At 44.5% G+C, this 16,129-nt stretch overlaps 1 protein-coding gene across 1 annotated transcript in view; it reads left to right on the plus strand.

Annotated features, from left to right (window-relative positions):
* The window catches only part of vac14 (vac14 homolog (S. cerevisiae)), a 300,909-nt gene that overhangs the window by 74,269 nt on the left and 210,511 nt on the right, over positions 1–16,129 (plus strand). The window contains exon 13 of the mRNA XM_052028507.1: positions 7,372–7,437. Within this exon, the coding sequence (XP_051884467.1) occupies positions 7,372–7,437 (66 nt within the window). The remainder of the gene's footprint in view (positions 1–7,371; positions 7,438–16,129) is intronic.

Raw genomic sequence — 16,129 nt, forward strand, 5'->3', positions numbered from 1 at the left:
TCTCCCTTAAATTTAGTAACGCTGAGGCCTCCTCAGAACCCTGCTGTAGTATAACTCCGATAATCCGGCACCCTCAGGACATTAATGTCAGATGAGCAGATTTTCCACACTATTGGGTGCTAAAACCCAAGGACATTTTTATTTCACTTTCTATTTAAATAAAGTCAATGTCGAGTTTATTGTCATATGCACAAGTACATTTATGCGAAGGTGCAATGAAAAACTTGGATGCAGCAGCATAACAGGCACATAGCATCAGATACACAACATTCACAAGAAAAACATAAACTAAACACAGTTTTTACAAGAAAGAACACAATTAGAACAAAAAAAACAAAGTCCATTGTGGTGCAAAGTAATCAAAGTGGTCATAGTGTTGTTATACAGAGATAGTGATTAGGGTTGTGCCGGTTGGTTCAAGAACCGAATGGTTGAAGGGAAGTAGCTGTTCTTGAACCTGGTGGTGTGGGACTTAAGGCTTCTGTACCTCCTGCCCAATGGTAGCTGCAAGAAGCTGGCATGGCCCGGATGGTGGGGATCTTTGATGCATGTTTCCTTCTTGAGGCAGCACCTCCTGTAGATACTACCAATGGTAGTATAATAAATCTTACTTCGTGCTCGGTGAGTTTAAAGGTAGGAAATAGATTCTGGTGAGTTTCAGCTCAAAGTGAAACATACAAGCTTGGAAGTTTCAGCTTGCATGTTTCAGATTGCGACACTAGTGTTCCTGACCCCAGCTCCAGCTGCATGCTTGACTCTCAGTTCAGATCCCTGTCTCTCTCACTGGGCTAACAAGTGAGCTGAATCATCAGGATTTCCGAACAATTGGATGCCAGTATCAGAGTTTTACTGTAATACTGTCATAAGGCTGGAAAAAATGCAAAGCAGATTTATGAGAATGTTGACGAGACTCGAGGGCCAGAGTTATAGGGAGAAGTTGGGCAGGCTAGGACTTCATTCCTTAAGAGCGTAGGAGATTGAGCAGGTAACCTCAGAGGTGCATAAAATCATAGGGTGAATATACAGAGTCTTTTTTCCAGGGAAAGGGAATGAAAAACTGGAGGGAGGAGTAAGGTGAGAGGGGAAAAATTTATAAGGGACCTGAGCGGCAACATCTGCACACAGGAGGTGGTGCATATACATGGAATGAGCTGCCAGAGAAAGTAGTATGAGTAGTAATAGTAATGAGCTGTCAGTATGAGGCAGGTAAAATAAGAAGATTTAAAAGACATTTGGATAGGAAAGGTTTAGAGGGATACGGGCCAAACATGGGCAAATGGGACCAGCTTAGGTGGGCACCATGGACGAGTTGGGCTGAAGGATCTGTTTCTGTGTTGTATCACCCTGTAGCTCTATGCCTGTACCTGAGCCGAGTATATCTGACAGTGCAGGCTGCTGTGGATCAGCTGCACAAGACATACTGCTCAGGCCATGATGGTAGGTTTATTTGGTGCTGCAGGATTGTGGCAGGAACAGGGATATTTGGATGGCTTCAGTGAAAACTGTAAGGAGTGAGTGATTGTGCCTGTGGTTGGCAAGTATTTACGTCCCCACATTCAATTAATCTCACTAGATCACAGGAGACTGAATGGAATTAGAATGCAATTTTGCAAGTGCCTTCAAAATCAATCAATGACTTCATTTTCCTTTCATAAATAAATCTACACTTGACTCTGTCATATCCGTCAGCCTCTCCTGAAGGTGCTGGTTTGTATGGGAGATCACTCTGCGTAGATCATGTAACTCTGGGGGACCAAGTCCTATTGAGTTCAGGGATTGATGTTGGTCTTAAAAATGTTTCCTTGTTCATGCATCTGGCTTTTGGAAAACCAATTGACTCTACTTGGATCCCAGGTGCACCTGATCCTTCCCGTGTGTGTGTGTAACGCATTCTTTCACTGAGTGGCGATAAGAAGTCAGAACTCTAATTTGTCTTCCCTCCCTTATTAAACAAAAGGCACCCAAGCCATTTATGATGGTAATACAGTGAAATAAGAATTTATGGGCAACAAAGAGGAGTGAGCCTGCACTCCCGTTCAATAAAATCACAGCTTGCTTCTGCTTCAAGCTCCACATTCTCCCCTCCCCCGTAACCTTTCACCTCCTCCTCCTGAAGAATTTTTCTGCCTCTGCCTTAAATTCGAAGACTCTGTGTCTAAGGAAAAGAGATCCAGATACTCGCACAAAAAAATTACACCTCATCTCTGTCTTAAAGATGCCAGTGGTCTCGGGGAGTCCAGTACAAGGGGGCATGACTTTAGGATTGAAGGGCGTCCATTCAGAACAGAGACGTGGAGAAATTTCTTTACCAGAGAGTACTAAATCTGTGGAATGTGTTGCCACGGGCAGCTGTGGAGGCAAAGTCATTGGGTGTATTTAAGGCAGAGATGGATAGGTATCTGAGTAGCCAGGGCATCAAAGATTACGGTGAGAAGGCGGGGGAATGGGGCTAAATGGGAGAATGGATCAGCTCACGATAGAATGGCGGAGCAGACTCGATGGGCGGAATGGCCGACTTCTGCTCCTTTGTCTTACGGTCTTAAATGGGTGACCTCTTGTTTCCAGGCTCTCCCACAAGAGAAAACACCCTCTTCAAATCCACCTTGCCAAGTGCAATGTCAGTATTGTGTTTGAGCTCTTTTACATATTCTCTGACACTTGGAGACACAAGAGACTGCAGATGCTGGAATCTGGAGCAACAAACAATCTGCTGGAGGAACTCAACGGGTCAAACAGCGAGTCCTGACGCAGGGGTTAGACCCGAAACGTCGACAATTTCTTTCGTCCCACAGATGCTGCTCGACCCGCTGAGTTCCTCCAGCAGATTGTTTGTTTTTCTCTGACACGTGCCCCATTCTCAGCTCATTGAGCGGAGCATTTCCATTTGAATTTTGGTAACTGGTTAAATAGTCGCCGACCACAGGAGAAGGCAAAATGCCTCCAACTTCCCTGTGAGTCCTATGAGCATCCTTCTTGCAGCGTGATCGTAAGTGCTGTTATTAATAATGAGCAGGCAATCTCTCTTCCCCTCTGCAGCAATTGCTGCTGCTGTTAAACCGCCTACACTGTTCCTCCTTCCCCGTCATCACTCTCTGCTTCACCTAATTGTCTCCTAGTGAATGAATACCTCACTTTTAGAATTCTCATAACTTCACAAGATAAGATCTTTATTAGTCACCTGTGCATCGAAACACACAGTGAAATGCATCTTTTGCGTAGAGTGTTCTGGGGGCAACCCGCAAGTGTCGCCACGCTTCCGGCGCCAACATAGCACGCCCACAACGTCCTAACCCGTACGTCTTTGGAATGTGGGAGGAAACCCATGCAGACACGGGGAGAACGTACAGACTCCTTATAGACAGCGACCGGAATTGAACCCAGGCTGCTGGTGCTGTAATAACATTACGCTAACCGCTACACCACAGTGTAATTGGACACCACCTCAGCTGGTTCCACGACCCTCCAAGGTACTTGCACTCCTAAAGGTTTGACTTACACCTGGATTTAATCTCTCCACCACTGGCAACTGTGTCTTAAATTGCCAAAGCTTCATGTTTGCAATTTGCTTCCCAAATCTCGTTAGCTCGCGACCAATTCCTTCCGTCCTTGAATGATTGTTTTGTCTGAAAGGCAGCATCTCTTGCAGTGGGGTGCCCTTGGCACTACACTGGGCTACCAGCCTGGATTGCATATTCAAGAACCTGGAGTGCCTCCTGGTCCCTTGGCCTTCTGACTTGGGGAAGGAATGACTGCACGGTAGTGTAGAGGTTAGCGTAACGCTATTACAGCACCAGAGACCTGGGTTCATTTCCCGCCGCTGTCTGTAAGGAGTTTGTACGTTCTCCCTGTGTCTGTGTGGGTTTCCTCTGCGTGCTCTGGTTTCCTCCCACATTCCAAAGATGTACGGGTTAGGAAGTTGTGGGCATGCTTTGTTGGCGCCGGAAGCGTGGCGACACTTGCGGGCTGCCCCCAGAACACTCTACGCAAAAGATGCATTTCACTGTGTGTTTCGATGTACATGTGACTGATAAAGATATCTTAAAAAAAAGTTTCTTTAAAGAAAGGTTAAAACTGCTCTGCACATCCATCCCAGTGACTCAGAGCTGGCACAGAAAATCCCACCACTCCCACAGCTTATAGTGCTGTTTAAGGAACTCTGGTCTCTAAAAATAAAAACACATTAAGCCGGGCCTGTAAATATGTTCTCTCTGCACTTGGCCTGTCCCCCATCACCACATTTGTAAAAATGGTAGGTTTGGCTTTTTTAAGTGTTACCCTCTAGCCTTCTACTGATTCAAAAAAGCCAAAGTGGTCAATTGTGGATCACTGAAAGGATCTTCATTCTTCAGAGATTCCAGTTTTCCCACAGTAAGTTATACTGAAGCATTTACAAATCAGCTGGACTCTTGTGTCCCACTCTGGCACCACACTTAACTATGTAGTCCTTTCAGAGATGGTGTTGATAAGATTTATTGGAAGCAAGGATGAGGAACTTCAGATATCTGGAGAAGTTGGGCTTGTTATTCTCTGACTATAGTTCAAGGGAACAATTGCTAGAGATGTTCAAAATCTTGGAGGATTTTAAGTTAAGTTATTCTTTATTGCCATTCACCCACATGCTGTAAAACACATGGAGGAACGAAATGTTGTTTCCCCCAGACTCTCACAACAGAGGACATACATAGAACAGAGGACAGACAATAAACGCAGACAGAAAAATTGTGCAAGCACAAAGAGTGCAAAAAATGGTATATACAGGATACAAAATTTTGTGATTAAAATGGGTAAAATGCTTCTGCAGGCAGACTTTGCAGGAAAAATGGCAGAAGGTCAAGGATATCAGTTGGTTGCACTTTCCAAGAGGTCCAGGCAGAGAGGGTTGACCAGCCTCTGCTGTATGATTTCACCTTCTCCACACGAGTCTGGCAACCATTGCTTTGCCGTACGAGCTGAGCGGATGTGTCCACTATCTCGTTCAGCATTGTCAGACTCCCTGCCCCTCAGTGTGTGAACAAGACATTTTGAAGCTGAAGTGACCTCCGTGAGGTTCAAGCTCCTCTGATATCCTGCGTCATACAACACAGAAACGGGCGCTTCAGCTCACTGACCATTTACACCAATCCCATTTCATTATCTCCATGCTCCCTGAATTCTCCAACTCACATACGCACTATAATTTACAGTGGGCAATTCACCTATCAGGCTCCATGTCTTTGGGATCTGGGAAGCACCTGGAGCAAGCCCACACAGTCACTGGGAGAACATGCAAACTCCACGCAGACAGCACTGGAGGTCAGGATTGCACCTGGGTTGCTCGAACTGTGAGATGGCAGCTCTACTTGAAAGCGAATCGAGTTTGATGATGCATTTTGATCTTCCGTCAGGTCCAAAGATGACCTTGGTCCTGTTCTCTGCGTTGCCTTTGCAGGCAGTGGGCACACGATCCCCACAGCCCCTTCATTGTGGGGCTAGTGGTGGGCTGGTGGCCTTATTCACTGGGCATGTGACCATCCTTGCGCATTGCTTGAGATGGTGGTGGTGAGCTGGCTTTTGAACTGCTGCAGTCCCTCTGACGAAGGTACATTTGCTGTGCTATTGAAGTGGGAAATCCCAGGATTTAGACCCAGTGATGGTGAAGGACCAGCAATGTGTTTCCAAATCCAGTCGGTGTGTGGTGTTGCTGTGTACCAATTGCCCTTGCCCTTTTTGACGGTGGAAGTTATAGGTTTGGGAAGTGCTATTGGAGTAGCCTCTGCAGTGCTTTTTGTGAAGGCCACAGCTTGTGCCCGTGGTCCACTAGTGGTGGAGTGGGTAAATATTTAGGATGTAGGTGGGTTACCAATCAAGCGGGCTGCTTTGTTTGAATGGTGTTGATCCTCTTTTGTGTTGTTTGAGGTGCTTTGTATCAGACAGGTGCAGAATATTCCACTGCACTCTGCAAATACCTTGGGTTTTTAAGATCAGGTCTTGTGCTCCCGTGGGGTTTCCTTGACTCCATTGTGCCAGTATCAATGGTCAATCAAGTGGATCTATCCTACGGGTGGTTAATAATTCTGAAGGAAGACTGAGAGCTCGGCGTCTCGTGCTTGTAATGTGTCCATTCAGATAATTAGCTTTTAATGGCGCCGATTGAGAGGATTGTTGGTGAGGGTATTGAGAAGATATGCCTGCACTGAGGATATTCTATATGCACCCGTTCTTGGGTGTCCTAATTAAAGGATGACACTCGCATGTCAGCTTGGATTATTTGCCGGGCTTTTCGAAGGACTTGAACACGCAAGCATCTAATTTAGAGGCAGCAGCATTATGCAACCAAACTGACGCATTACCCTTGGTATTTTGAATAAATTTATTCACGTCAGAAGTGACCCATGCTTGAAATTTGTGGCTAATCAGTACAATACAGAAAGCAATTGAACTGAATTTTAACGGGGATCTGCTCTAATTGACGGCACTGAGTCCCTCTGTGCTTTACCACCTTGTGACCAAATGCAGCTTAATTGACCCAGAATTGCTTTACAAATGAGATGAGCGTGTTCTGATTGAAGTGTCACAAAAACCATAAAAACTGTGTCAAAGGTTGATCCCATTAGAGAGCTGGCATGCAGTTTGAAAAAAAAATGCATGCTTTGAACTTAGATGCGGTGAGATTTAACCATGTCCCCGAGTTGTGAGATAAGAAGCCTCGAGCTTTCTCCCTTCTTCCTCTGCTTTATTGGGAAGTTTGCTTTAAATTGCATTTTCAGTGAAAGATCCATGGACGTGGCTTATAATTAACAGGTTCAACCTTTGGTAAGTTGAATTGCTTGTCAGTTTAATTTGATATGAAATTCCCATTAAGCATTTATCGGTTGAGGTATTGAACCTTTGAGCAATGATGGTTCAGTCTGGTAGAAATGTATGCATGGTTATCATCGAACAATGATGAAGAAAGGAGCCGAGATACAGAAGAGTCAGTCTGCCGCTGCACTTAATAACCAGTCTTCTCCTAGAACGCAACTGGAATTGTGCTGAGAATAAAGCAAGGCAAAAAAGTCCACCCTCCAGCCACTCGTCTCTCTCCATTGCCCCATTGCCCTCCACCTTCACCTGCCTCCTCCCTTCACCACCTCACTGTGCCTGTGTTCTGTAAAATGTCCGGGATGCACTACCAAAGCTAAAGAGTATTACAACCATTCCTCCCTTTCAAAGACAATTGTACTGATAGAAAGGACATGCAACTGGAACCTGGTACTTTGTTCTTATGTCGGCCTTCTCCTGAGCATCTGATACAGATAATGCAGCCTAATGTTGGTCGGAACTGAAACTGAAATGTGTTTTGATGATGAAACACTGTCAGTAAGGGACCTGACACACCTCTTTTTGTTGCAGATGTTCTGGCATACGGATGGCTTGTTTCCGATGTTGCTGAAGACTCTTTCTGATGAGTCAGACGAGGTGAGCACCAACTTGTCAGACTGAGTTTGTGAAAAGGTGTTCAGTGCCTTCACGATGATGGGCCCTGTTAGTTTTACCTTATTATGCATCATTCCTAAGTCTATAAACTGTATTTTCCATTAATCCCTTCTTGCAGAGCTCATGTGATCTAAGGATTAATAATGGTTCTATCTGCCTTATTGGACTTACTGAAGTAGCATCATGGTACAATCTCCAACAGAACCAGAATACAGGCTATACCAAACAGTCTGATGATTGTCGTTTCTCTGTTCGTAAAGACTGAGTTATTCAATAACTTAAATCAAGCGACAGAAGTAAAAGTGGGAATATAGCATTTGAAGTCAAAATCTGAGATTTCAATTTGCTGACATTAACTTGGGAAATACTATAAAATGCTCACAAATAGGGAAACAAAAGTTTGTGTTTCTGTAGTACATAATGCATAATTTTGAACACATTTCTGGTTTAAAATATTTTTCAGGCAAGGAAAGATTGAATTTTGTTGGGGTGATCTAAAATTCAGAAGCTACTGTTAAGCTGTAAATGTATTTCAACCTCATTTAGAGTAAGACTTTTGAAAGAAATCTCTCTTTCAAATATTATCATTATTTACAATTGGAAAGTTAAAATGTTATGCGACTGTAAAGCTTGATTCCCGCTGGCAAATCTGCAGGCAACTGGGTTTGTATTGGAGACGGAAACCCTCCGGTGAGTTTCCAGATTACTGCAGCAATTTGATTTATGGTCATCAGGATTATCCTGGGTAATGAAGGGGAGCATCTCCATGGATAATGCAAAAACACAACGCAAAATACATTAAATGCAGCAGAAGTATATTGCACTGTATTTAAACTACTCAGTCATGTTTATTTGGTTCATTGATTGTCTTGCCTTTTTTCTAACAGTTATCCATAGCATTTGCAGAAATAGATTTTCATTAAGGCTGCAGCATCTTGCTGCTCTACATAATGAAGCAGAGCTCGACGCACTGTGTGAAACCCATGCTATGTAATCAGGTCTTCCTCCTCTCCTATGTTTGCCTGCCTGTCCACGAACGCGCAGCACAGTGCCGTCGTCAGAAAGCAGCTCTGATCCTGGCTCGTGGTAATCAATGTCCGGTCATTCCGTCAACACTTTCACCTCCACCTCCTTGCCGCTAAGTTTCTGGTCCGCCTGACACTCCCATTTCCTCCCCGTGCAAGTTGGGATCACAGCTTCCTTCCGGAAAGGTTTTGTTCTATGATCCACTCAACGTGGTTGGTTCCACTGCCCTCCACACTTTGTACATCCAGAATGGTCAGCCTCTTGCAGAAGGATTTCCAACAGTTCCTCTCACTATCATACTTTTGTAACGTAGAAACATAGAAGACGGGGGGCCAGAGTACGCCGTTAACTCTTTGAACCTGCTAAACCATTTGATACATCATGGCTGATCATCTATGTTAAGACCACATTCTCCATCTCTTCCCATCTCCCATCACGCCTTTTGTGTCTAGTAACAGTCCAGATGGCTGGTTTCTCTTAATGCATGCTCCTGAGATTGCAATGCAGAAGTTGCATTCAGCAGATACAAACTTAACATTATCATCTGATGTGAAAAGGGTTATGAGAGGTTGAAAAGGGTCATCATCCACCAGGACTGTCTTTTCTGGCACATCATAGCATAGAAACAGACCCTTCAGCCCATTGTATTCTCAGCCGACCATCACACCTATCTGTACTAGTCCCACTTTCCTGCGTTAATTCCATATCTCTCGGTGCCCTGTGTATTCACGTACCTCCCCAGATGCCTCTTAGATATTGATACTGTTCCTGCCTCCACCACCACCTCTGGCAGCTCATTCTAGATACCAACCACTCCATGTGTGAAAAAATTTACCCCTTGGATCCCCTCGAAGGACCCCCCCCCCCCCCCCACTTTAAACCTAAGCCGTCTAGTTTTAAGCAACCCTACCACGGGAAGCAAACTCTGGCTAATGTCCTTCAATTGCACCGACGCTGCTCTCTAGCTGAAATTGGCACATTGGAAGTTTCAGCCCCTTTAAATTAGCGTGTTTTTCTTTGCCTTACTGTTGACAGAGTTTGTAGGAGCCTGTGGAATTTACACAGTGCAATCGTTAGCCTCTCCATCACACTGGTGGCATGTAGTTCAGTCTCGAACACCCAGGATCTTTGCCAGCAAGCTCAGTTTCATCTGCACTGCAAATATGTCCTGCTTGGAATTTTGTTTTTTGAATGAATGCTATAAATTCCTCTTGGGAGCTATCAGCAGCTGACGTATCTGCATATAACTTCTCTCCTTGAAACCAATCTAGTAGATGCCATGCCACTTTTTAAACCGAGTTGGCCATTCAGATAAAGTGCTAAAATTGCCCTCCATTCCCAGAGCATCAAATCAAACTTGGCCTGTTCAGAAACCAGTATTATTTTTATCAGTTTGTTAATTGAACCATTCCAACATCGTTTCCTTCGTTAATTTTCTCTTGGACACCACTCAAAGGACAGTTAATCATGCAAAGAATCAGTGTTGCCTTTGCCTCTTTAAATCATAGCTCTCAGTTCACCAGATCCACGTTATGCTGAGTGCCTTTAACCCGGTTTCTTTTCAATGGTGAAAATTGCTTGTTTCAGATTGCAGACATACCTACAGTGCATTGTGCTACCTTGGGGGTGGTACTGCTGCGCAGATACTATAAGGTTTAAAGGTTTTAATCATTATTCTAACTGTAGTTATATATGGTATTAGTATTGGTTTATTATTGTCACTTGTACCGAGGTACAGTGAAAAACTTGTCTTGCATACCGATCGTACAGGTCAATTCATTACACGGTGCTTATACATTGAGTTAGTACAGAGTGCATTGATGTAGTACCGGTAAAACAATAACAGTACAGAGTAAAATGTCACAGCTACAGAGAAAGTGCCGTGCAATAAGGTGCAAGGTCACAACAAGGTAGATCGTGAGGTCATAGACCATCTCATCGTATAAGGGAACCATTCAGTAGTCTTATCACAGTGGAGTAGAAGCTGTCCTTGAGCCTGGTGGTATCTGCCCTCAGGCTCCTGTATCTTCTACCTGATGGAAGACGATATTTGCTCACTAGCTGTAGTTGTGTGCACTTTCTGTATCCCCTGGAGCTTCTCAACAGGTTGGATTTTTAAACCTGAAACAGCATTTTTCCAACAGTGTGTGCTTTTGCAGGTCATTCCCACAAGCTGGTTGATCAGGAGTAGGCGATACAGAGCACCTCTGCCGTAGTGAAACGACCAAAGTACTTCACGGGAGTGCTCTCAGGAAAAACTTGACACCGAACCACACAAGGAGCTATTAGCACTCATTGTGTAGGTTTTAAAGGATAACGGGGAGTTTTAGGGAGGGAAAATCAGAGCTTGGACTCTGGGAAGCCCAGAACAAAGCCACAGGTGACTGAGCTGGCGAAACTGGGAAGCACAAGAGGCCAGAATTGGAGGGCTGCTACCCCCAGATAGCTCTAAGGCTGGAAGATGTTAAAGAAATGGGAGGGGGCAGAAATAGAGATGAGAATTTTAAAATTGCATGGTGATGGACTGAGGATTGTCTCGCTCCAATTCTAATCAATGCCAGTTACCAACGGTACAACCATTAGCAATTTAAAACTGAGCTAAATTGGTCTTAAAAGACTCCTGCAGATGTTCTGATGAAACAATCTGCTGAAATCCTGTTGTGTTGTACCAGATTCGTTGCCTGTTGTTTGAGAACAATTGCTTGATTGAGAGCACAGCCACCTGCTATTCACTGCTTGCAGTGTCCTAGGTCCCAACTATAATTAATTGGCTTTCTTCAGCTTAGACTTTTGGTAAAATATGCCATTTTTTTCCATCACTAACCATTTTTCCAGGAAATTTGAACCTATGCAGAGACCACTATTTTCATCCGATAAAAGATTGACTTCGGTTAAATCATGGATCTGAGTTGAGTTGGTCTGGGCAATGTCAGTCCTCGAGGCTGGTTTTCTCATTTCTGCAGTACATCCGTTCAGACACAGCCTGGAACTCATGCCATCAGCTGCAGTGAACCATTGAGCAATCTGGCTTGATGGCTTAATTCAGGTACTATGTGAAATTCCCAGTTGATTGGTTTCAGAGGGCACATCGGATCAGATAGGCTTGATAACAGAGAAGGCATTTCTGTGGCTTTGTTTCCACATGACTCTTGGTTACAACATGCAGATCCTCAATGTATAGGCAGTGGACACGAGTCCAGGATAGAAAATAAAGCATGATGACTACAGGTTCCTGTTAATTTACAAATCAAACTATCGGTTCCTTTTTAGGAAGTCTTAACAAGTACTTGGAAAACCTGCACATTCTCTACAAGGGAAGGAACATGATGTGGTTTTGCATTTTGTTATTTTAAATGGTGCTGAAATCTGCGTCGTTTGGAATGAGGGACAGCATGTCCTTCCATATCTCTTCACTTTCAGCACCCAGCTTTTACCACTGTTTCACTTCTTGGCCACTTGGAACATGGGTTAGACCGAGAATTGGGTAGGGGTGCAGTTGGTTGGGGACCTCCTCGTTGGCTTGCTCCCGGGCCAGGCGAGTGCGGCCATTCACAGGATCCAGGCAGCAGGTCATCGGGGGTTCCAGCTGAGCCAACTGCCCGCCCCTCTTCTGACGATATGTCCGTGCCTGGGTGTCCCTGGAGAAGGTGTTCACTGGCTTGCTGGAGGCCTTAAGGAAGCATTGGGCACTCCAGAGGTTGGAAAGTATCCTATTTAATGATGGCTGTGTTTTAATTTGAGAATTGGGTAAATATTCTGATGAAATTTATGTAAATAAACCTTACTTTATTAAAAAGGGTTAGATGCATAAAGCTTTCTCCCTTCTGCCCCAGCATAGCACCCTCAGTTGAACACCAATATGCTGTTTATTAGTTTTCTACAGCAGGCATCCTTGAGGGTTAAATTGCAAATTGGTGCCTTTTTACAAACATTTTTATGTTACCCACTTGAGTTGATTGGGAATTGAAATGTTTGCTAAATCTCTTATTCCCTTTGGTCCTTCTGAGCTGTCCATGAGGCTTTTTAATTCCTTCACAACGGAATAAATTTGAAGGCTTGAATGCAAAAAGTTATCATGCAAACTTGCATTAGATCCATTGTAGGTTCCACGTTGTCCCAGGACTGGAGTTGTTGATTTACTTAGCTGCTACTGCATTGGAGTACAGAGGGAACGCATCATTATTCAGGTGAGATGTTCAAGCCAGCGGGTCGTTAAGACGATTGTTCAGGATCCCACAACACAATATGAAAAGTGGAGTTGGAACAGGAGGTGTTGGCCATTTAACTCCTCGAACTCTTTCTGTCATTCATTTAGATCGTGGTTCCTCTTTACCTTATTCCCATTTATCTGTATTGGCACCACATTCACTGATATTCATTCCCACTGAATGACCCATCCACGCCAATATAATTTCCCTCAGCCAACCACCAGAAACAGCCCTGACTGCTCATTGATCTGCTGGTGATTTTCTTTTTAGTTGTGGGCAGAAGTTCAGGTTGGATGTGGAGAAAAACTTGTTTACACAGTTGTGACCTGGAGCTCACTGAAGATGGTAGTCTATCAAAAAGGAAATGGAGAGGCATTGAGTGCGAATTTGCAGTGATGGGGGAGAGCAGCAGAAAGGGGTTGGCTCGATTGTGCTACGATTGCTGGTGTGCGATTGATGAGCCAAATGGCCTCTTCCTGTGTCATGGTGATTCTGTGGTCTCACTGTAGGCAAATAGTAGCCACTTACCCACAAGATAGTACCGGCTGCTCGATGCAATTCAGGGGATCATTTTAAAAAATGGGGTTGTTATGTAAATCTTTAACTGGTAAAATAAAGATTTGCATTCGTTAAAGATAAGCACTGATACTCGGCTTGAGTTAAGCATTGAGATACTGGAAGCTTCGACTGCACTCTTGTGAAATCTGGGTCATTTTGAAAAGAGCAGGTTTTATCATTAATAATTTAACAGCATCATTTCTTGGAGCATGCACCCTGCCCAGCGATGGCCATCAGTCTGGGTTTGCTCGTCAGCTACATTTTTAATCATTGCCTTCTGGCTTTTGGATTCTTTCTCAACGTTGTGAGAAGTTGAAGTATTAGAAAGCTTTCGGATGTTCTGTCGTTACAGAGCATCTGGTATGAAAGCTGTAGTTGTGGGCACCAGGATTAGGAGGTGGAGTATCAAGATAAGATCTCTTTATTAGTCACGTGTACATCAAAACACACAGTGAGATGCATCTTTTGCGTAGAGTGCGCTGGGGGCAGCCCCCAAGTGTCGCCACGCTTCTGGCGCCAACATAGCACGCCCGCAACTTCCTAACCCGGACGTCTTTGGGATGTGGGAGGAAACCGGAGCAAACCCACGCAGACACGGGGAGAATGTACAAACTCCTTACAGACAGCGGCCGGAATTGAACCCGGGTCGCTGGCGCTGTAATAGTGTTATGCTAACCGCTAACCACCGTGCTTGCCCAGAAGGTCTCAGTCCATTTAGTACCAGGACTTCGGTGGTCCGTCCGGATTAAGGGTGATTTGAACAGTGACACAGCGAGTCAAGCTGCTGCTCTCAGCTCCAGCAACTCAGACTCAATCCTGTCAGTGTGCAGTTTGCATGTTCTCCCTGTGACCATGTGAGCTTTCCTCAGGTGCTTCGGTTTCCTCCCTCATCGCAAAGACAGTGGGTTGGAAGGTTAATTGGTCACTGTAAATTCTCCACCCAAGTTTGCCGGATCTGGGGGAAGATGATGGGAATGTGGGGAGCAGAAAATTTCAATGTAGGAGTGGTGTAGATGGGTGCTTGACAGTCGGTGCTAACTCAGTGGTCTGAAAGGGCCTGTTTCCCCACCGTAAGATGCTATCATTTGTTTCCCCTCGGGTTTTACGGGTGCTGAGGTGGCTATTGAGGGAGCTGCAGACTCTTCCAGAGGTGGGGCAGGAGGTGATCGACGGGGTAGACGGTTGGGTAGTTTGTGAGATGTGACGCTCTCCTTCTGCCATTTGTGCAGGGGTTCTGTGTGACCTGATGCACGGCCCCTGGCTTTCCCGAGCACTGCTCCTCCACTCCAAACCATCATGGGCCATGGGTTCCCAGGAGTCGGTGGGGACCTTGCCCTTCTTCACTGAGGCTTTGAACTAAATGGAGTGAGTGGGAATGTGCTCAGTCTATTTAGCTGGTTCGGTAACTGACCTAGTCCTGGAGTTGCTTCACTCCTTTTGTGTTTTATGCCGTTTAGCACAAATGTATTGACATAATAGCGAGGCAAAGTTCAGACTCCTTTTTAAGCAAAAATTAGATTGAATTTGCAGCCAGCACAAAGATAAACCATTTGAACCATGCTCGTGTTTAAGCTGCAGAAGGACCTCTATCCGTTCCTCTTCATCTAATCCTATCAGTAAGTGTTTCTGTCCCTATCAGCCCTTTGTGCTTATCTGTCTCCCTCTTGAATGCATCTCTGCTACTTATCTCGACTGCTGGATGGCACAACCGAATTCCGTGTTCTCATCGCTGTCTTGGAAAAGAAACTGCTTTGCTCTGAATTAAACTGTTCTGACCATTTTGCATTTGCATTGCCGAGTTTGAAATTCTTTCCGTGAGTAGAAATACCTTCCAACCCCTTCACAAGTGTGTGGCTGTCCCGGGCTGCTGGTTTCTACGGTGACGTAGGAAAGAAAATGAAGCGACAGAAGTTGCAAGTTATTGATCGTGGGAGTACGGATAATCTCCGTAAGGCAAACTTGAAAAATTATTGTGTGGCTCAGGTAAAACTGCAAGGCTTTTAAGCTTGATTAATGGATGCAGGCAATATCCTTCTGTCTGATGGGCTCATCTGGATGGATTTATTCAAAATGCCTTGAAATGTTTTGACAGAAATGTTATGCTGAATGAGTCTGTTGTCTTCTGACGGTGGCAGATGAAGGCTGTCAAAAAAGGCTCTTTCTCTCCTCTTTCTCCCGTCTTAAGATTTTTTTTTGCAGCTATGATCACCGATGATGAATTGGACTCCTTTTGAAGTTGGGTTAATCCCTGACAACACATTGAAGGATTAGACGTACAAGGCTCTTCATTATATGGATAATCTAAATTAAACCATGAATTAGTCTCTACCCACACACCCCCCACCACCATTCTCCCTCCTGTCTATTTAACATGTGGAGCCCATCTCCAGATCCAGAGTATAATGACAGCCGTTTCATGGTTGTTGTCACGCCCCTTTCACGTCCGCCCGCTTCCCCTAAGCACCAGCCTTCCCAAAGGGACCAAAGCTTTCTCTTTATTCCTAGATTTTTGCTATAGATGGAAGAGCAGCTTAAACCCTCTTTCAATAACATGTTCCCAGCAAGCCATTCAAAGAAAGTCACAATGACCTTCAAGTGCCAAAATTGACTCTGGCACGATCAGGTTTCAAGTCTTTTGTTTGGCTGCAGTAGAATTTTAATACAAATTATGTCAAATTACTAGTAAGCTAAATTGCATTTGTTAGCTCCGAGAAGAGATGGATTAATCTAGTCTCTCAAATAAACCAGTTTTTTTTTCCCCATTTACCACTTCAATTGAGCTGTTGGAAGTTAATTTTGATCGCTGAACATCAACAATTTGGCATTAGCATGGCCTGTTCTAATAATGCATGTAAACTGTAGCTGATTTAATTGAGATCAGA

Source organism: Pristis pectinata, chromosome 13, assembly GCF_009764475.1.
Source record: "Pristis pectinata isolate sPriPec2 chromosome 13, sPriPec2.1.pri, whole genome shotgun sequence".
Classification (NCBI taxonomy): Eukaryota; Metazoa; Chordata; class Chondrichthyes; order Rhinopristiformes; family Pristidae; genus Pristis; species Pristis pectinata.